Source organism: Sceloporus occidentalis, unplaced genomic scaffold (genome assembly GCF_023333645.1).
Source record: "Sceloporus occidentalis isolate IW3139 unplaced genomic scaffold, rSceOcc1.0.p SCAF_39, whole genome shotgun sequence".
Taxonomy (NCBI): Eukaryota; Metazoa; Chordata; class Lepidosauria; order Squamata; family Phrynosomatidae; genus Sceloporus; species Sceloporus occidentalis.
Genome location: NW_028317019.1, coordinates 2498737 through 2521885, shown reverse-complemented (window position 1 = coordinate 2521885; position 23149 = coordinate 2498737). Strand labels below are relative to the sequence as shown.

The 23149-nt window shown below is 41.9% G+C and overlaps 1 protein-coding gene across 1 annotated transcript in view; it reads right to left on the bottom strand.

Moving 5' to 3' along the window:
- The window catches only part of LOC149290405 (uncharacterized), a 49777-nt gene extending 26878 nt beyond the window's left edge, over positions 1-22899 (bottom strand). The window contains exons 1-2 of the mRNA XM_089489323.1: positions 22795-22899; positions 15289-16090 (exon numbers count right to left, since the gene is read on the bottom strand). Coding sequence (XP_089345449.1) covers positions 15289-16090; positions 22795-22899 — 907 coding nt within the window. The remainder of the gene's footprint in view (positions 1-15288; positions 16091-22794) is intronic.
- Positions 22900-23149: the final 250 nt, after the last annotated feature.

The following is a 23149-nucleotide window of genomic DNA, read 5'->3' as shown; positions in this document are numbered from 1 at the left end:
CTGGGCACCACAATTCAAACAGATGTTTAGAAGCTGGAGCATGTCCAGAAGAAAGAAACCAAAATGTTGAACAATCTGGAAACCATGCTCTCTGAGGAATAACTTAGGGAGCTGGATATGTTTAGCTTGGAGAAGAGAAGGTTAAGAGTGGATATGACAGCCCTGTTCAAATATTTGAAGAGATGTCATATTCAGGATGGAGCAAGCTTGCTTTCTGCTACTCCAGAGAAAAAGACATGGAACAATGGATGCAAGCCACAGGGACAAGAGATTCCACTTAACCTTTAGGAGGAACTTCCTGAGAGTAAGAGCTCTTCAACAGTGGAATATACTCCCTCAGAGTTTGGTGGAGTCTCTTACTTTGGAGGTCTTTAAACAGAGGCTGGATGGCCATCTCTCGGGGGTGTTTTGAATGTCTGTTCCTGCATGGCAGAAGATTGAACCGGATGGTCCTTGTGGTCTATTTCAACTCTTTGATTCTATAATTCTAAAGGGGAATCATAGCACTCTGAATTATGAAAGGGGCCTCAGTCTTCACAGGAAGGGCAATGGATTCAGGTTCCTTACCCACAAAGGCCACATTCTCATAATTTTCTATCATAACGGAACTGTACATAAGTTTCTGCTTCTTTGTCAATAGTTTCCATTCCTCCTCGGTGAAATATATTGCCACATCCGCAAAGGTCACCTGCAACAGAAAATAGCCCTCATCCAGAGAGTGACTAAACAAAAGCGGAGGAAAACACATGGTGCATTGCAAATATTATTTCAATACTTCAGAATTCAGTCCAGGAAATAAACTTTAAATTCTGTAAGCAAGAAAAAAGCTACAGCATTTGAGATCCAGTTTGTCTTGAATCCTTTCAGTATAATATACAATATAATAAAGAATATAATTTAGGCCATTTCTGAGATATTATTGATTGATTAGGATACTGACTATCCCAACATGTATAGTATATTTAGTCACCAATGAATTATAGTGCATTTAGCCATATCTCACCTAATTTCAGAGGCAAATTTCATTTTTAAAAAACAGTTCTGGGGAGTACTCATGGCTTGAGGGCCACTGGGCCCACCTTCAATTTAGGTCCAGAGATATTCTTCTATAGCCCCCAGCATTTCACAGACGGGGAAAAGAAGACACATGTGGACAAGCAATACAAGAAGGGGATCAAGATGGCCAATGAAGATCACACAAGCGAGGAAGGGTACAGTAGTTTGCTTGTGCCTCCAACTCCTGGCAAGGGCTAGACCGTGCCACCTTTTCGCCTCCCCTCTCCCCTCTTTCGAGTTGATGGGATGCACACTATTTTGAACTTGTAACACATTTTGCAGCAACTGAACTGACCTGAGGAGAAGGGGGAAAGTGGGAGGAGCAGAGAGAAATAGGACATTTTCAAAGCCCCTGAAAAAATGAGGTGACAGAGGATTAACCAGGACTCTCTCTGCCAAACTGGGACAGTATGTTCTCCGCTTGCTTTCATGAGCCGGCCCAGACACAGATGAAATGAATAGTCAGGATGGCAACTTACCAAAGAGCTGTTGTTCCTGGGCAGCCTCATTCTGTTGGAGCCCAGCTCCCTCCGCTTGGCCTCTGTGTTGGCCATCAGGTGGGCAGGGGTCCTGGTGGTCTTGCACTTGGGTCACTTCCAGCAAAAAGTGTCCCAAAGCTGTGTGCAAGGGTTTCTGCAATAAGAGACCAGAGATTCAAAAAAGGACACAAAATGGATCTCCAATAAAGAATTAATCCAAATAGACAGAACTGGTTATAGAGTAAAGACACGAGAAGATCCTAATGATCAGGGTTATGATCTTTCATGGTTCTTTTACAGACAATTAAGAAAGCTCTTCCTAACGGATAAAAACCCAATACTTTATTGGCAAATCAGACACTGATCTAGAACAGGAAATAATGTTGACTAAAGAGAACAGCATCCTGCTGGTGAGATACACAAGTGACATATGCCTCCTTTGGGCCAATACAGAGATGGGTATCCCCTTCCTCCCTTCAAACAAAGCCCCCTGGACCTAGCACAGATTCACTGCAGATCCCCTACACAACAGATACTCCATGACTTATTAGAGTGGTGAAGGATGAGGGGATGGGGAATTGGAGAGGGCCCTGGTTATGTCCCCATAGATAGATGTGAAATGAGTGCATCATAAATACATAAATAAATACATCATCTGCTGTAACCTCCAGAGGTCCCCAGTGCTTACCCCCAGCACCATCCCCTTTCCCAAGAAGGCTGCATCCGCACTGCAGAAATAAGGCACTTTGACACAGCTTTAAACACTCAGTGCTATGGAATCCTGGGCTTTTACCTTTAGAACTGGATTATTTCTGCAGTGCAGATACAGCCTGAGTTGGTTGTAAAAGGGCAGAAGCACCAAATAACAGTTTTCCTTTAAAAAAAATAAGCAGTCTGCTTATCTGTCTAATCCTTATTTTTGTTGTTCTTGTTTGTTTCTATGTTTACTTGGTCATATGAAATGGTCTGGTCGGTCAGCTTCCTTCTTGCCGGAAAATCTCTTAATAAGGAAACTGGGGAGACTTTTAAAACCTCCCAAAGGAGCTACTTTTGGCCTTTTTGGGGGACTAGCCTCCTCTTAGAAGCCAAAGCCCAATGTTTGTGAAGAAGAATAATAAGGCTTGTATTAAAGCTATCCTCCCATTTCTGATCCCTTTTAAAACCCTTGTTCCCCAGAAGGAGCAGAGCTGTGTAATAAGAAAACCCTCTCAGGAAATATACACAAAAGACCCACAAAGAGACACACTTCCTTCCTTTTGGCCCAAGGAGCCTGGCCTCCTTCTGACTCTGGAGCCTCAGGAGAGAAAGAGAGGCCTCTGTTCAACTGAGGCTCAGAGAAGGTTCCGGAACATTATTCCCCACAGTCACAAACAGCACAAAATGGCTGCCAGAACACAAGGAGGCAGGGACTGGGATTCCAGCCAATCAGGGCCAGGGATGGTGGCAGGGACTGGGATTCCAACCAATCAGGGCCAGGGATGGTGGGAGGGACTGGGCTTCCAGCCAATGGCAGCCCTATCATAAAAACATCACAAAGTATAAACATTTAAATTACAATAATTTGTGATATATCACAAAATATCACAAATTGAAATGGAAGAGACGGAACTGGCAAAAATAATAATTCATGATGATGAACACAAAGTATCCAAACTATACAAATTATTACTAGACCTAGAAATGGAAAGCAAAACAATAAAACATTTTATGATAACCTGGGCACAAGACATTGGCAGACCAATAATGTTAGATGAATGGGAGAAAAATTGGAACGAAAGGATAAAATATACACTGTGTGCTGATATAAGGGAAAATTACTATAAAATGCAATATAAATGGTATCTAACACCAAAAAAGTATGTAAGATAAATAAGGATTGGAAGTTAGAATGTTGGAATTGTAAAGAAAATGTAGGAACATTCAAACAGATGTGGTGGGATTGCGAGAAAGCAAGAAAATTCTGGAAACAAATAAACTTGGAAATGGAGAAAATATTAAACATTAAAATAAAGAAGGATATACTGTTATTTTCATTGGGAATAATAACAGACGATAATCTTGAAAAACAGTATGGGAAACTGATATTTCATTTGACAATCGTGTCGAGGATGGTCTTTGCAAGGAAATGTAAATGTAAAGAGAACCCAACATTGGAAGAATGGTATGACAAGACTTATGATATGATGATCGCGGATAAATTGACGTGTTTGCTTAAGAATGATTTTGTTAACAAAGTTGAAAAACAATGGGAACCAATTATGAAATATGTAGTGTAGAAGGGGAAAAAAATGAAATCTTGTTAAAAAAAATAAAAAATAAAATGTAAGATATGTTTAGGACTGTAAAGATGGTGTTAAAGTGCAAAGGACTAAAGATGTTAAGATTATATTGGTAATTGTAAGTACAAAGGAGCGGTATATGTTTAATAAAAGTTACTAAAATAATATGATACTAAGGGAAGATATCAACATTACAAACAATAATATTTATATAGCTACAGACTGGCGTATGGTATAGAAGATTTAGTCACAGAAAGAGTAAGTAACTTTTAGTCAGGAAACATAAGAGCAGTTAAAGGAAAGTCATAGTTTGTGATATATTATAAATATTCAGTTTAAAGGATGGGAAGACTGCTTTATTGTGTGTTTTTTTGTATGTTTTTGTTTTGTTTTGTTTTGTTGGTTTAGTCTTTATTTTCAGGGTTAGGTTTGTATTTTGTGTGTATATTTAAATGTAATGTATGAAGTATAGATTATTGTTTTTGGGGTTACTTTCAGTTTTTGTAATTAGTTGGAATGAGAGTTACTGATGTTTTATTTTTTGATGTTTTGTGTTGTATATAGTTGTATGTGTTTTTAATAATAAAATAATAAATATTAAAAAAAATACAATAACAGGGAAGTTATGCTGTTATGACCGGAAGTAAACATATACACAATTATAATTATATATACATGGTGATGTTGACCAGAACATGGGGATGTATACATGCGCATATTTCTCCATGCATTTGATTATGTTTAAATTGTACACAAGTAGAAGAGTATATATATAAATGTGATATATATATATATATATATATATATATAATATGTGTACATGTGCTTTCATCTCTCTCTCTATATATATATATATATGTGTGTGTGTGTGTGTGTGTGTGTACACGTTCAGACAGATATCTATGGGTAGGTATATATGTATCTATGGGTGTTGTATGCAAGATCTATAGTCTTGAAACATTCCGTGTGTGTGTGTGTGTGTGTGTGAGAGAGAGAGAGAGAGATAGACCTCTTATCACCTCTTTTGTTTATAGTTGCCTTCGAGTTTTGTTAAATAATGTTGGAAGCAATGTGGACATTAAGGGAGTGAAGATTAAGAATTATGTTTATAAAGCTAGAGCATTTGCCAATGATCTCATTTGCTTCTTAGATAACCCATTAAATAGCACTTCGGCTCTCAATTATACTCTGGAGGCATTTGCTGAAATATCGGGGTTAAAGGTGAGTCAAAACAAAACTGTGTTTATTACGAAGAATTTAAACCAAGAAGAATAACTGGAGTTAAGTAATGTATCGGGGTATAGAGTGGTTAATAAAGCTAAATATCTGGGAATATGCTTAACGACCAAGAACATTGACTTGTTCCACAACAACTATGGAAGACTATGGAATGAAGTAAAAAAGGATATGTCTTCATGGTCCAAATTGCATCTCTCATTCTATGGGAGAATAGCAACGTTAAAAATGAATATCCTTCCCCGTTTTCTGTACTTATTTCAGAACATACCAATTATAACCGAAGACAAACACTTTGCAATCTGGCAAAAAGAGTTCTCTGAATTTCTTTGGGAAGGTAATGAGCCAAATTTAGATTGTAAGCCTGAGGGCAGGGAACCGTCTATTATCCCCTCTGTTGTAAAACACTCGGATTCCCAGTGATTGGGCGGCATATAAATAAATCCTATTATTATTATTATTATTATTATTATTAGGGTGAGATGGAAAATTTTGACAGACGAATATGACGAGGGGTTGTGCTTTACCAAACTTTAAGCTATATTAATATGCATCTTGTCTGTGTTGTCTAGAGAACTGGATTAATCTAAGCAATGATAGACTGTTATCTTTAGGATGCTGTGACTTGAGGTTTGGGATTCATGCCTATTTGTGGTATGAAAAGGTCAAAGAACATAAAGACTTTAAACATCGTTTTCTTAGAATGCTCTACTTTATGTCTGGAAGAAGGTTAAAGACCTTTTCTATAGTAATCTTCCACAACGGGTATCGCCCCAAGAAGCCTTTTGTAAAAGAACTAAAGACTTGAGAAGAATAGATGGACAATATATAAAGATTTGATTCAGTGGAAACCCAGTAATATTGTGTCATTGAAATTGAGAGAAATACTTGTTTCTGAAGGCAAGGATATTGATTGGTATTTCTATTTTCAGCTAGCTGAAAGGTTTAGGTCTGGCCAAAAATTGATGGGTATTTCTTACGAAGAGAAAAGCTTGGACAACATTTTTGTGGATAAAGAGAGTAAACATCTTTCAAAATATTATAAGATCTTGAAAGAGAGAGATTTGGAGGATGAAATTGTTAAACTTTCCATGGTAAAATGGTCACAGGATTTGCAGAAAGCCATCGACAAGATCCCTGGGAAACACCTTGGAAAGAGACAAGGAAATTTACCTTGTGTCAAAATTACAAGGAGAACTATGCCAAAATGTTACATAGATGGTCTATGACCCCTCTCAAAATTAACAAAATGTATAATACTGCTAACATTAAATGTGGGAAATGTGGGAAACAGGATGGCACTTTCTTCCGCCTTTGTGGAAATGTGATAAAGCCAAGGGATTTTGGAGTAACATTTATAATTTAATGACAAATATACTCCGGGCAGATATTCCTTTAGATCCTCGTATTTTTCTGTTAAACATGACATGTATATTGGAGGATGTCTATGCTAAGAAACTGTCACCTCTAATTCTCTACATGGAAACGCTGGCTAGGATTCTCTATGCTCAATAGTGGAAAAAACAATGTGGTACCAACTGAAGAGGAATGGTTAATTAAGTTGTGGGAAGCTAAGAAATTGGATATTTTGACAGAAAGCCTGAGGAATAAAGACATAAATGTTGTAATTAAGGATTGGAAATACTTAGATAGATACTGTGGACTTAAGGTTTTATAACCTCTGCTGCTTAACTTTGTCTAATTTGCCTAACTCTCCTTGTTTTAACTTTTTTGAATAACATAAATATATTTGTGATATTCATATATTTTCATAGAAGCTGATGATTTAATACCAATTTGGAGGAATATAAATGGCGTTATAAAAGTAGGGTACCATGTGTTATGTTGGAAGTGTATCAAACTAATGTGGAATATCATATAATCATTTGTGTATTGTGTTTTGTTGTTGTTGTTGTTGTTTTGTCTTGTATGTTTTGTATTATGTCTTCTTTATATGTTTTCTTAATAAAATATTTTTTTAAAAAACCAGGACAGAGTGGGAGAGAGTTTTGAATTATGACATGTAATTTAAAAACAAACATGCAAATCTCTCCCCATCTCCTTCTTGAGATCCCAAAATGAGATTTTAATAGCTTTACTATCCAGACTAGTTTAGAAGACTTCGGTCAAGTCTAAAGATGGAGAAGCTGATGATGGCCCAAAGATCTCTGGTCCAAAGCTTTTCTCCATCACTTGTTTTTAGCCAAAGGAAATGGTGACCACCGGACATGACTTCGGAGCAGATTTTGTATACTTAGTTCATAGCTGTCCTTCCAGTTCCTAGGAGTTTATCACACGAGAGGGAACCGGCCAAATCCTGTGCAGAAATGGGATTTAAAACCACAAAAGTGGGATCGTTTTCAGACACGTTGAGCATTAATCTAAAATCAACATACACAGAAAGTGGACAAACCCTGCAATTGCATGCAGCTGAGTATGTTGTGTGTGTGTGTGTGTGTGTGTGTGTGCCAAAAAAGCAACTAAAGCTAGGATAATTGATCTTGTTTTTCCCCTCAAGTTTTCCTAAAAGATTTGCTTTGTGTGAATACTTAGATCTGGGATAAACCAGTGAATGAAACTAGGTGTGAAAGGGATCTAGGAGTCCAAGTAGACAACAAGTTGAACATGAGTCAACAGTATGATGCAGCCAAAAAGGCCAATGCAATGTTAGGCTACATCAATAGAAGTATAGTGTCTACATCAAGAGAAGTAATAGTGCCACTCTATTCCGCTTTGGTCAGGCCCCACCTGGAATATTGTGTCCAGTTCTGGGCACCATAATTCAAAAAGGACATTGAGAAACTGGAGCGTGTCCAAAGGAAGGCGACTAAAATGGTGCAGGATTTGGAAACCTATGAGGAACTACTTAGGAAACTAGGGATGTTTAGCCTGGAGAAGAGAAGGTTAAGAGGTGATATAATAGCCCTGTTTAAATATTTTAAGGAATGTCATATTGAGAAGGCAGCTAGCTTGTTTCCTGCTGCTCCAGAGAACAGGACCTGGAGCAATGGATGCAAGCTCCAGGAAAAGAGATTCCAGCTCAGCATTAGGAGGGACTTCCTGACAGAAAGGGCTCCTAATGCTGAGCTGGAACACACTCCCTCAACAGAGAATGATGGAGTCTCCTTGTCTGGAGGCCTTTAAACAGAGTCTAGATGGTCATCTGTCAGGTATGCTTTGATTGAGAGTTCCTGCATGGCAGAAGGGGGTTGGACTGGATGGCTTTGAGATCACAAAATGTGACAATCTCAATGCTTTCAGGTAAGGATCACAATGGGCCAGTCTTATCCTTCAGGCAAGGAGCATCAGTCTGAACTCATAATAGTCCCGTCACAATCTTTCAGCAAAGGTGCCTCAGGCTGAGATCACAATGGGACAGTCTCAATGCTTCAGACAAGGATCATAACCCTTTGGTCGCTATGGGCCAGGCTCAATCCTTCAGGTAAGGAACACCTGCAAATAAGCCCATCTTAGTCCTTCAGGGAAGGAACATCAGCCCAAAGTCACAATGAGTTAGTGTCAGTCCTTCAGAAAAGGAGCATCAGTCTGAGATTGCAATGGGCCAGTCTCATGTGTTCAGGTAAGGAAGGACCAGGCTGAAGTCACAACCTCTCAGGCAACAAGAATCAGCCTGAGGTCACAATAGTCCTATCTCAATCCATCAGGAAAGAAGCATCAGCCTGAAGTCACAATGTGACAGTCTCAATCCATCAGGAAAGGAGCACCAGACTGTAGTCACAGTGGCCCAGCCTCAATGCTTCAGGTAAATAGCACGAGCCTGAAGTCATAATAGTCCCATCTCAGCCTTTCAGGCAAGGAACCTCAGGGTGAGATTATAATAGCCTTGTATCAATCCTTCAGGTAAGGAGCAGCAGACTGAGGTCACAATGGGACAGTCTCAATCTCTCAGGGAAGGGGCATCAGACTGAAGTTGCAATGTGAGCTCTAGAGTCAGTCCTGTGCTCAAAAAATCAAACTCATTTGAAAAAAAGAAGCTTTATTGATGAATTCAGACAGAAACATCCATTAACACCTTTTTGCAAAGTCTGAAGTCCAAAGGCACTTGCTCCCTTCTTAACCCACTCAACCCCTCCCTAAGCCAGCCCCCAATTCCCAAGCTAAAGCAACACAAGCGGAGGTTGCATAGATACCAAGGTTGTGTTTACTTCCCTTTCCTTCTCCCAGACAGCCTCACTGTGTTCCCAAGCCAGCTTCACTCCTCCTTGATAACCATCTACAGCTGCAATCCCAGCCCCGCTCCAAATGCCCTCCTTAATCTCAAAGCCACTCCATCTGTCTTCCCAACATTTCCCACTACATGCTTTCTATAACCCATCACTCTACACTACTTACTATGAACTACAACTATAGCTCCTACTTTAACTCTAATAATCAAACCCTAATATTTTTACCCTTTATGTCAGAACCCTTATACACTGTTTCTGACACACAATGGGCCAGTCCCAACCCTTCAGATATACAGCACCAGTCTGAAGTGACAATTCTCCCATCTCAACCTTTCAGGCAAGGAGCATCAGACTGAGATCACAATGGGCCAGTCTCAATCTTTCAGGCAATGAGAATCAGCCTCAGGTTGCAATGGTCACATCTCAAACCTTCAGGTAAGTAGCATTAGCCTAAATTCACAATTGTCAAATCTCATTGCTGCAGGCAAGGAGCATCAGCCTGAGGTCGCAATATGTCATGAATCTCTTTATTCATGCATTTATTCATTTAGGGATTCATGCAATAAGGGTTATAGGTTTAGGTTTAGATTAGAGTTCAGATAGATGGGATTTATGGTGGGTTAAAATAATACGTTTTAATATGTGCTTTAATAGAAGATACTAGAAAGAGGTCGGGAGATCATGGCTAAAGAATGTGATTGTTTGCTAGGATTGGAATGTGTGGGAATCATCCTTCTAACAGAGGCTTGAGTTTAAAAGACTGGTCTATGTAAAAGGAGGGGGAACATAGAGAGTTATTGGTATTTTTATATTGTATTATGTTGTTATGGGTTTATGCTTATTATATTTTCATATGGTATCATATTAGATTGGGATTGATGGGGTTTCATATTGTTGGAGTTGACTACATGCGAGGCGAAAGGCTGCTTTCCTTACATGGCAGGATGGCTGGGTGAGGTGTGCCTGGTGAGCAGTTCTCTTCTTTGCCAACAGCTCCTGGATCTCTTGGTTGTTTTCATCAAACCAGTCTTGGTTTTTCTTGAGGGAGAACCCTAAAGATTCTTCCGCAGACTGCAGGATGCTGATTTTGATATGTTGCCAGAGTGCTGTAGGAGAAGGGTCTATAGGGTGGTCTTCAAGTTTTGTTTGCAAATTTGCCTGAAAGTTGTCTCTCATGGCAGCTTGTTGAAGATTATTGAGTTGGAGTCTCCTCTTTAGGATGCCACCCCTCTTAGGTTTAAACTTAAAATGAAGATTTAGTTTACATCTTACGAGGCGATGATCTGTTTGACATTCTGCACTGGGCATCACTCGGGTATGACAGACATCGCGAATATTTCTCTGGCGCACTAGGATGTAGTCAATGAGGTGCCAGTGTTTGGATCTGGGGTGCATCCAGGTTGTCTTCAGGCTGTCTTTCTGCTGAAAGATGGTGTTTGTAATAGTCAGCTACTGTTCTGCGCAAAATTCTAGCAGGAGAAGTCCGTTATCATTACAGTTTCCAACACCATGCTTGCCTAAAACACCTTTCAGAACAAGTGGTGGATCAACTTAGCAGAAAAGACACAACGTTGTGCAGATTAGGGTGATTCCAGAGGATTTTACGAAGCTCTTAAAGCAGTGTTTGGACCTACATATCAGACCCAAAGCTCCATATACAGTTCAGATGGTCAAACACTAATCACAGATAAAGCTTCCATTCTGGACCGATGGGCTGAACACTTCCAAAGCCTCTTTAGTGCCAAACGAGTAGTCCAAGATTCACTTATTCAACAGATGACACAACAACCGATGAAGAAAGAATTGGACATAGCTCCCACTTTGGAAGAAACCATTAAGGCATTACAGCAGATGAAAAAAGGCAAGGCTGCCGGGATTGATGGAATTCCACCTGAAGCTTGGAAACATGGAGGTCATGCACTCCATTCTAAACTCCACAAACTCCTTGTGAGTTGCTGGGAAAAAGGCGAACTGCCATCAGATCTCCGAGATGCAGTCATCATCACCCTATACAAGAAAAAAGGAGCAAAATCGGATTGCTCGAACTACCGAGGTATAACACTGCTCTCCATTGCTGGAAAAATCCTCACAAGGATACTGCTGAACAGATTAGTTCCTGCCATTGCAGAAGAACTTCTTCCCGATAGCCAGTGTGGCTTCAGAGCTAATAGGAGCACTACAGAGATGGTATTTGTCCTCAGACAACTGCAAGAGAAATGTAGAGAGCAGAACAAAGGACTCTATGTAACATTTGTCGACCTCACCAAAGCCTTCGACACTGAGTAGAAAAGGTCTGTGGCAGATCCTGGAACGACTAGGATGCCCCCCCAAATTCCTCCAAATGATCATCCTGCTACATGAAGACCAGCAAGGTCAAGTCAGATATGGCGACACTCTCTCGGAGCCCTTTCTAATCACTAATGGTGTAAAACAAGGTTGTGTTCTTGCTCCGACTTTATTTACAATCTTCTTCAGCATGATGCTCCAAAGGGCTACGGTAGATCCCAAAGAAGAAGATGGCATTTACATACGCTACCGTACTGATGGTAGCCTGTTTAACTTAAGCCGCCTGAGGGCCCGCACTAAGACTCTAAACTATCTAGTCCGTCAGCTGCTTTTTGCTGACGATGCTGCCCTCGTTGCCCATACGGAGGCAGCTCTGCAACGCCTCACATCTTGTTTTGCAACAGCTGCAGAGCTCTTTGGGCTGGAAGTCAGTCTGAAGAAAACGGAAATTCTCTACCAGCCGGCACCACAGGAAGAACACTACCATCCCCACATCACCGTAGGCACATCTGTGCTTAAGTCTGTCCAGCAGTTCACCTACCTGGGAAGCATCATCTCCTCAGACACCGAGATTGATAAAGAAATTGATCACAGACTGGCAAAGGCATATAGCACATTCAGAAGGCTTCACAAGAGTCTGGAGTAACAAACACTTGAGGCGAAGCACAAAAATCAGTGTGTATAGAGAGCCATTGTACTGTCTGTTCTCCTCTATGGGTCTGAAACATGGGTCACCTATCGCCAACACCTACGACTCCTTGAACGCTTTCATCAGCTGTGTTTACGCACAATTCTAAAGATACACTGGACTGACTATGTGACAAATGTTGCTGTCCTCGAACAAGCAAGGATCACCAGCATTGAGGCCATGCTGCGCTGGGCAGGACATGTTTCTAGGATGAAGGACCATCACCTCCTCAAAATAGTATTCTATGGTGAACTCGCCACAGGTCAGCGTAAGAGGGGCGCCCCAAAGAAGAGATACAAGGACTCCCTGAATCAACATCTCAGGCTTGGCCAGATAGATCACCAACAATAGTCCTCCCTGGCCTCGCATCGGGAGGCATGGAGACGCACTATCCATGACGCTGCAGCCTTCTTCGAAAGCTCATGCCGAACGAGCCTCGAAGAGAAACGACAACGCACAAAGAACCGCAACCTGGAAACATCACCCAAAGAGACTTTCTGCTGTGCTTTCTGCAACTGGACCTGCTTATCCTGAATTGGCCTTTTTAGTCACCAACGCGCTTGTACAAAGCGCGGGATGAGTCCTTCCTGAATCTTCGTTCGCAAAGCAAAGCCAGAGATAACACAGTAATTTGGGAATTGTTGCTTCTATACTTATTTATTTATTTAAAGTATTTATTCACAAAGGTTCCCAGGGCAGCTTACAGATAGTAAATTAGACAATTCCCTGCCCCTCATCTAACAATCTAAAAAGACACAACACAAAAGAGAAGGGAATGGCAGTGGGGAAGAGGATCAAGTCAAGCAGGTACTGCTGGTTCTTCTCTCCCTTCAAGACCAGGGCAGTGGCATTTGGAATGAAGGGAGGACCTCTAAACCTAGTTCCCAGTTGCCAGGGGATTGCCAGAGCTTTGAGGTTCCCCTGTCTCCCTCTCTTGGCTTTGGCCTAAAGTTTGGCTCTTCTCTTCCCCCCCAGAGCCCCCTCCCCCCAAGACTCCAGAGAAAACTCCCCTCACCCGGAAAATGTTGTTTCCAGTGCTATTGAACCCTATCCTCTGTTATGCTTTCTATTTGACACCGGTTCTTAAATCCCTCCATGGGCTTCCCAGTAGTTTCTGGGCAAAATGCAAGGTGTTGCTTTTAACCTTTAAAGCCCTCCATGGCATGGGTCCTAATTACTTGTGGGAGTGCCTCCTCCCATACAATCCACCCACAGACTCAGGTCCTCTGGAAAGAACCTGCTACAACTCAAGAAGACCAGACTTTCAGCGGTGACCCAGAGGTCCTTCTCATCAACCGCTCCCAGGCTCTGGAACAACCTCCAGATGAAATCCGTCATATTTCGAAATTGGAAGCCTGGAGAAAGGCTGTTAAGACAGATCTCTTTGGCAGGCCTTTCCAGACTAGATTAGATCTATTGATTTGCCTCCCCCTCCCCATCTGCCTGACCCTTATCCTTGCCATCGTTACTGTTATGGGAATTGTTATTGATGTAACGTTCCTGCCCTCTCCTCTCACTTTCAGAAAATCATCAATTTCTTGGCCGAAAAAAACTTTTTTACTATATTGTGTTTTGGATGATTTAAATTTTCTTGCTGTTTAATACCTTTTTAGGGGTTGAGTAATGTTTTTATAATTTGGAGGTGGGTTGGGGGTTTTAACAGTAAGGTGCATCAGACTGAAGTCACAATGGGACAGTTTCAATGCTTCAGGCAAGGAGCATCAGACTGAGATCACAATGGGAGTCTCAATCCTTCAGGAAAGAAGCATCTTCCTGAACTCAAAATAGTCCGGTCTCAATCCATCAGGAAAGGAGCATCAGCTTGAGGTCACAATATGACAGTCTCTATCGTTCAGGCAATGAGCATCAGCCTGAGGTCGTAATGGACCAGTATCAATCCTCCAGGTATGGAGCAGCAGTCTGAAATGACAACAGTCCCATCTCATTCCTGAAGGTAAGAAGCACCAACCTTAAATCACAATAGTCCTGTCTCAATCTGTCAGGTAAGCAGCATCAGACTGAAGTCACAGTGGGCCAGTCTCAATCCTTCAGGCAAGAAACCTCAGGGTGAGATCACAATAGTCCTGTCTCAGTCGTTCACGTAAGGAGCAGCAGACTGAGGTTACAATGGGTCACAATATGTCATGAATCCCTTTATTCATGCATTTATGCCCAGGGATTGCTAGGGGCAGGCTGCTGCTGCTGCTGCTTCTTATTCCGCTGGCGGCCTTGGCGGGAAAGGAAGGTATGCGCCGGGGGTTCAGCAGCCTCCCCTTCCTTACCTCCTTTGAGGAGACAACAATGGAGCCCAAGGTGCAGAATTGGACTCAGAAGAGAAAGGCAGGAAAGGAAGGCTATGGTTTGGAAATATAGCTCTCTCTGTGTATCTTGTACATTTGTGTGTGTGCGTTTGCCTCTGGTGAACTTATGGCTGGGAATGGAGCTGAGGACTGAGGAGAGAAGAAAGGGTCAGTTTTGGGCAAATTCAGAATTTTTTGTGCATCAAAGAGTCCAGTGTGTTGATACAGCAAATAAGTTTATTGAGAACACATAGAAATTCAGTGTTTAAGCAGAACTGCCCACTCCAATCCAAAGAATACATTAAAACTCCAAACCTAAAACTCCACCCTCTTCCAACCCTAGCCCACACCTCCAATTCCCACAGTCTATGCCCCACAGGTAACAAGGCCCCCTTTGCCATTCCCACAAACTAGCCCTTTCTGTTAATACCTGCCCCCAACTTTCTTAAGCCAACATCCCACACTTTTCAAAAGCTATCATTCTCATAACTATCCTAGCCAGCGGCAACAAATCCCAGCCCCCCTCCCCCCCCCATTTACCTAACCTATACCATGACCCACAATCCCCAGCCAAATTTACAACCCAAAGTAATTATCTATACAAGTAGCAATGAAAACCTAACTTAACAAAATACAACCTTAAAACATAAACAGACCTGGACAGACAAACCTTACAACCAAAATCAGAAGGGCCTTTTCTTAGCAACACTGGATTGAACATATATTTTTTGTATTCCTTCTTGACAAAAATAATATTCGTTCACTCCTGGGATTTATGTGGCTTCTCTCCTGTGTGGGCTCTCTGATGTCTCACTAGGTTTGATTTCAATGAAAAACATTTCCCACAATGCTGGCATTTGTATGGCTTCTCTCCTGTGTGGGCTCTCTGATGTCTCACTAGGTTTGATTTCAATGAAAAACATTTCCCACAATGCTGGCATTTGTATGGCTTCTCTCCTGTGTGGGCTCTCTGATGTCTCACTAGGTTTGATTTCAATGAAAAACATTTCCCACAATGCTGGCATTTGTATGGCTTCTCTCCTGTGTGGGCTCTCTGATGTTTCACTAGGTCAGACTTCCGAGAAAAACATTTCCCACAACGCTGGCATTTGTATGGCTTCTCTCCTGTGTGGACTCTCTGATGTCTCACTAGGTCTGACTTTGAAGAAAAACATTTCCCACAATGCTGGCATTTGTATGGCTTCTCTCCTGTGTGGACTCTCTGATGTGTCACTAGGTGTGACTTCTGAGAAAAACATTTCCCACAATGCTGGCATTTGTATGGATTCTCTCCAGTGTGACTTTTCTCATGTGTCATTAGGTATGACTTCGACGAAAAACATTTCCCACAATGCTGGCATTTGTATGGCTTCTCTCCTGTGTGGACTCTCTGATGTTTCACTAGGTCTGACTTCCAAGAAAAACCTTTCCCACAATGCTGGCATTTGTATGGCTTCTCTCCTGTGTGGACTCTCTTGTGTGTCACTAGGTATGATTTCAATGAAAAACATTTCCCACAACGCTGGCATTTGAATGGCTTCTCTCCTGTGTGGACTCTCTGATGTCTCACTAGGTCTGACTTTGAAGAAAAACATTTCCCACAATGCTGGCATTTGTATGGATTCTCTCCAGTGTGACTTTTCTCATGTGTCATTAGGTATGACTTCGACGAAAAACATTTCCCACAATGCTGGCATTTGTATGGCTTCTCCCCGGTGTGGACTCTCTGATGTATCAGTAGTTTTGATTTCAATGGAAAACGTTTCCCACAATGCTGGCATTTGTATGGCTTCTCTCCTGTGTGGACTCTCCGATGCATGACAAAGACTGACTTGTAAGCAAAACGTTTCCCACAGTGCTGGCATTTATGTGACTTCTTTCCTGTGTGGACTCTCTCATGATTCAAATGTTTTTCTGCAAAGAAGGACAATGACAATTAACATTGAAAATCAGAGTTAAGAGAGGAGGGTGTTACCCCATGATTTAAATCTTATTAGCCCCTCCTTATTAGAGATTAAATTAAGAAAGTTTCTGTGAGTAACCCAAGCATGACCCTGCTGCTTATGCTCTAAATCCATGAACCAATCGTATCCTTACTTATAGGAGTTAGCAAAGAATGGGGACTGCCTTGAGGGAATCAGTGGAAGCAGATAGTCAAAGACTGTTGGAAAAAATATTCCATTAACCATGTTCAAAAATACTTTGAATGACAGGCAGCATCATATCCTGTGAGACTGCCATAGAGTCCTGAGTCAGAGCCCAAGGCATGATGCAAGATAACTGCAGGGGATGCTTCATGCTGTTTCTAAAGCGATTTAAACCTTTTTGAACACTTGGTTTTTGCCCACAAGCAACAATTACAGTGTAAATATCTGCCCTGGTGGCTGTTCTTTGACATCAGTCCAATTACAGACAGACAGTCTGTCGGTTTACATGGCTAAGCACCTCAATGCACTCGCCAACCCCAGTTGTCACAGGAGCTCCTGACTTCTCTTCCCATTTCGAACCCTCAGCAATTGGAATGAAGATCTGCCTAGGTAAAGTATTACCATTATGAAAGTCTTATATCTCTTCACCACTTCCACCTGTTATCTAGTTCTTGTGCATGTGTGTGAAGGCTTACACGTGTGTGTGTGTGTGTGTGTGTGTTGTTTTCCCCCTAAATAAAACATAAAACCTATTTCAAATGCGTTTGGAGTTCTGTGTGCTTCCGGACCTGGCACAATTGGGCTGAATCCCGAGGTCGCTCTTGCCCCAACCAAACTATATCTCTCTTTTCAGCTAAGTGCCAAATTCCCCTAAAAGCATCGCACTTGCAGGTGTCCTTCCCAGACTCCAGCATTTTGGGTAACAAAGGGCCTCTGGAATCAGCCATGGAGCTAAGCAAGCTCAGGATGGAAAAGAAACATTAGAGAAAAAGCAGGTTTTGTGTCCCCCTTTCCTCCCTTCATAGGTATTACTCATAATTGCTAAATGCAACCCCTAAATATGTCTGAAAACAAAGATTTGAGCTGATTCTTAGAGGCTGTCTCAAACCAGTTCTTAAAATCTGTCAGGTTCGTGGCTGCCTCCCAATCCTCAAGGCCCCTCTCCTTTGATGTCTCTCCAATAGTGCTTCACTAAACTACAATTCATATATTCTACAGGATGTTGCTATCACAATTAAACTACGTTTGAAAGGGATATAAGACTCCTAGTAGACCACAAGTTGAACATGGGCCAGCAGTGTGATGCAGCAGCTAAAAAGACTAATATCATTCTAGGCTGCATCAAAATGAGTATAATTTCTAGATCAAGGGAAGTAATAGTGCCACTCTATTCTGCTTTAGTCAGCCTTCACTTGGAATAATCCTGTGTCCGGTTCTGGGCCCCACAATTAAAAAAGGATGTCGACAATTGGAACATGCCCAGAGGAGGGCAACCAAAGTGGTGAAGGATTTGGAAACCATCAAGCTCTATGAGGAGTGGCTTAGGAAGCTGGGAATTTATCCTGGAGAAAAGGTTAAGAGTGGATTAAACATCAGAAAGAGTTTAAATTGATGAGGGAGCAAGCATGCTTTCTGCTGCTACAGAAAAAAGGAGACACCACAATGGATGCAAGCCACAGGGAAAGAGGTTCCACCTAAACATTAGGAGGAACTTTGTGACAGTAAGAGCGCTTCAACAATGGAATATACTCCCTTAGAGTTTGATGGACTCCTCTGCTTTGGAGGTCTTTAAAAAGATGCTTGGAATGTATATTCCTGCATGGCAGAAGGGGGTTGAACTGGATGGCCCTTGTGGTCTATTCCAACGCTATGATTTGGTAATTCGAGTGGAATCATAGCACCATGATAATTAAGCATAAACAGGACCTCAGTCTTCATAGAAAGGACAATGGATTTCGGTTCCTTACCCACAGAGGCCACATTCTCATAATTCTCCATCATTATATGATTGTACATCAGCCTCTGCTTCTTCGTCAACAATTTCCATTCCTCCTCAGTGAAATATACAGCCACATCCGCAAAGGTCACCTGCAACAGAAAATAGCCCTCATCCAGAGAGTGCCTAAGCAAAAGGGGAGGAAAGCACATGGTTCATCCTAAATATTAATTCATCACTTCAGAATTCAGTCCAGGAAATAAACTTTAAATTTTGTCAGCAAGAAAAAGCTACTGCCTTTGAGATCCAGTTTGTCTCGAATCCTTTCAATATAATAAACAGTATAATTTAGGCCATGGGTGGGATATTGAGGATGGATTAGGATACTTACTACCCCAAAATATATAGTACATCTATCCACAAAATAATTATGGTGCATTTAGCCATTTCTTGCCAAATTTTAGAGGCAAGTGTCATTTAAAAAAAAACAGTTCTGGGGAGGACTCTGGACTTGAGGGCCAATGGGCCCACCCCCAATTTAGATGCAGAGATGTTCTCCCATATCCCCAACATTTCACATATGGGAAAAGGAAGACACATGTGCAGAATCAATCCAGAAGGCGGTGGAGATGGCCAAAGTTGTTTATGAGGAAGATCACACAAGCTAGGAAGGGCACAGCAGTTTGCTTTTGCTTCAGCCTCCTGGGAAGGGTAATATCCTGCCTCTTTCTTTCCTCTTCTCTCCCCACTTTTGACTTGGGGTGCAAAATGAATGGCACTCAGGAACTGAAGTGAGCTGAGAAGGGGGAAAGTGGGAGGATGAGAGAGCGACCGGAACATTTTTAAAAGGCCCCGAAAAAGTGGGGCAAGAGGATTAACCAGGACTGTCTCTGCTAAATTGGGAGAGTATGTTCTCCGCTTGCTTTCATGAACTGGCCCAGCAGTGACACAGATGAAACTAATAGTCAAGAACCTCGACTCACCAAAGAGGTCTTGTACCTCTGCATCCTCTTTCTCTTGGGGCCCAACTCCCTCCACTTGGCCTCTCTGTTGGTCATCAGGTGGGCAGGGGTCCTGGTGGTCTTGCACTTGGGTCACTTCCAGCAAGAGAGGCCCCAAAGCTGTGTCCAAGGGGCTGAGATGAAGTTCCTGAGAAAGAAGACCAGAGATTTAAAAAAGAACGCAAATTAGATCTCCTATAAAGAATTAATGCAAATAGATAGAACTGGTTATAGAATAAAGACACGAGAAGATCCTAATGATCAGGGTTATGATCTTTCATGGTTCTTTGACAGACAATTAAGAGAGCTCTTCTTATTGGATCAAACCAATAAGGTATTTGCAAATCAGACTCTGATCTAGAACAGGAAATAATGTTGAATAAAGATGCCTTATTAGCAAGACTTTATAATTGTATTCTTAAAAAATCTATACAGAAGAGGAAGTTATTAAAGAAAATGTGATCAGATGGTATCAAAACTTTGGTTTTTTAATTGAATTAGAGCATTGGGAATACACTTGGAAAAACAGACTGAACTATATTTGCAGCCAAAACATCAAAGAGAGTTATTATAAAACATTTTTGATGGTATTTAACACCAGAGAGAATAAGCAAGATGTATAAGAATTGCAGTAATTTGCGTTTGAAATGTGAAAAGGAGCAGGGCTCAATCTATCAAATATTTTGGACTTGTAAGAAAGAAATACAATTTTGGAAGTTGATTTAACTTGAAATTAAGAAAATTGTAAATATATCTTTTAAATCATCACCTGAAATTCTTTGCTTAATATAATAGAACAATCCATAGGAAAAACACATGGTAAAATGTTATTTTATACGTTGTCATCTGCAAGAATAGTGTTTGCTCAGAGAAGGAAAACTAAAGAAATACCTCCAAAAGAAGGTTGGATATTTAAGCTTCTGGACATGATGGAAATGGAGAGACTCTCAAGAGGAATTAGAAAGAAGCGTCAAATTTATATAAAGGAGACTGGAATAATATAATTGAATATCTCCAGAAGCATGGAGGGAAAATGCTACTTTAGGGATAGAACTAATTAAAGTTGAAGTGTTTTAATTTATTCAACAAAATATAGCAGCTGTAAAACAGAAGTATGTTGGGAGGTTAAAAACCCAATGATGTTTAGTTTAATCTAATGAGAGCGATTTTGTATCAACTGTTTTACAATTTAAATGAGGACTGCAAGAGAAAACAAATGATTCGCACGAATAAGGATAAGCAGAACAATATATATTTGCTTTTTACTTATTAACAGATAATTAAAAAATGAATGAGATAGAAATAAAAGTTAGTCTGGTAGTTTGGAAGCAGCGGATGGTAAATGCGAGTAATAGGTTTGTCTGTAACGCTCAGTGCTATGGAATCCTGGGATTTTACCTTTGGACACTTAGCCTTCTCTGCCAGAGAGCTCTGGTGCCACAAGGAACTACAAATCCCAGGATTCCACAGGATGGAGCCAGGAGAATTAAAGCAGTTTTGAACTGGATTATTTCTGCAGTGCAGATACAGCCTGAGTCGGTTGTAAAAGGGCAGAAGCACCCAAGTCTTGTTTTTACCTTCCTAATAATGGGTTTCCTTTAAAAGAAATAAGCAGTCTGCTTTTCTGTCTAATCCTTATTTTTGTTGTTCTTGTTTGTTTCTATGTTTATTTGGTCATAATATGAGATGGTCTGCTCTGCCTCCTTCTTTCTTCCCTGAAAATCTCTTAATAAGAAAAGTGAGAAGACTTTTAAAACCTCCCAAAGGAGCTCCTTTTGGGCTTTTTTGGGGATCAAGCCAAAGCCCAATGTTTGTGAAGAATAACAATAAGGCTTGTATTAAAACTATCCTCCCCATTTCTGTATAAGAAAACCCTCTCAGGAAAGAGACACAAAGACACACAAAAGACACACTGCCTTCCTTTTAGCCAAAGGAGCCTGGCCTTCTTCTGGCTCTGAAGTCTCAGGGAGAGAAAGAGGAGGCCTCAGAGAAGGTTCTGGAACATTATTCTCCACAGTCAGAAGCAGCACAAAATGGCTGCCGAAAGACAAAATGGCGCAGAAGAGAAAATGGCTGCCGGAAAAATAAATGGCCACCAGAACACAAAATGGCTGCTTGAAGACCAAATGGCCAGCTGAACACAAACTGGATGCCTCTGCCTCAGAATGACCGGGGGGGGGCATTAATTATTATTAAGATCTGGCGGCAGCTCCATCCTCTCCCCCGCAGACCTGATTATATCATCATCACCACCATCATCATTGCCACCAGCACCATTTCTACTGCGTGAGAGCCACCAATAAAAGCATTGAAATCCCCTTTGGGGAATCATAATCTCCCACCTTCAGAGAGAGTGGGCCATGCCTAGAAGGGCTGCTGGGCCTCCTTCCTCCCCGCCTTAATGGCAGTGGCCAAAGGAAAGCAGCAGCACCAGCAGACCCAAGCCAGGCCCAGCCAGACCTCAGTGCAGCAGTGAAGCCTAGTGGTTCCAGGCCTTGTCCCTCTGCTGCCCCTCCACTCCACTCCCTCCCTTCCTTCCTCCCTCTCTGTCTGTCTCTTTCTCTCTCTTACACTCTGCTCCTTCCTTCCTGTCTCTCTGTCTGTCTCTTTTTCCCTCTAAAACTGCTCCTCTCTCCTCGCTCTCTCTTCCACACGCAGAGCTAAATAGAGAAGCAGAAGCTCCTCCTCTTCTTGAAGCTGGCCAGTGGGGACAGAGGACCTGGAAGACCCCACCCCCTGCCCCAGACTCACATATTGTTTTCCGGAGCCATTTTGTGTTCCAGCGTCCATTTTGTGTTCTGGCAGCCATTTTGTTTTCTGGCAGCCATTTTGTGTGCTGCTTATGACTGTGGGGAATGTTCCAGAAGCTTCTCTGAGGCCTCAGTTGAACTGACCATTGGCTTCTCTTTCTCTCCCTGAGGCTTTAGAGTGATAAGGAGGCCCAGCTCCTTGGGCCAAAAGGAAGGAAGTGTGTCTCTTTGTGTGTCTTTTGTGTGTCTTTTCAGATTTCAATCCTATCTATACAGATTATCAGATATAACTCCAGAGAGTGTTAGCCTTTTGGATGCCAGAAGGTTCCTCTCCTTCTTCAGTGCAAGAAGCAACACCTCAGCTGCCTTCTAGAAGATAAAACAAAAAGGCTTCCAAAAGAACTGAAGCCTTGGGCAATTCTCACTCTCTCAGCCTCAGAGGATGGCCATGGGAAACCCACTCTGAAGAAACTTGCCAAGAAAACCCCTTCAGAGACTCCCATAAGGTCACCATAAGACCTGGAAACAACTGGAAGGCACACACACACACCAGTCACAATAATGGGAAATAGGTGCAAGTCTTGCCCTGTGCAAGTCACACTCTCTCAGCCTCAGAGCACAGTAGTGACAGGAATCGCTCAGCCAAGGGTGCCCCCAGTCTTTCACACTGCAGCAGCCATGGAGCACTTGATGATGGAAAGGTCAACAGTGTCCCAGCCACCAGCCACTGCCTTCTTGGCGGAGGCAACGGTTGGGCAGAGGCTCAAGCCCATGGCGGCTCCCTTGATCCCAGCCATTAAGCCCTGAAGCTGACGGGAAGGTTAGGATTCATTTCTTCCCTGAAGAAGTCACACTCTCTCAGCCTCAGAAGAGGGCAGGGACAGACCTCCTCCCCAGCCTAAATCTTGGAATTTAAGAATTGATCCAAGGACAGGATGGGCAAGTGACATCTGCCCCTTTTCTGGAGGGGCTATTTTGGATCTAGGATCCATTTTAAGGCCAACAGGCTAAACGTAAACACTG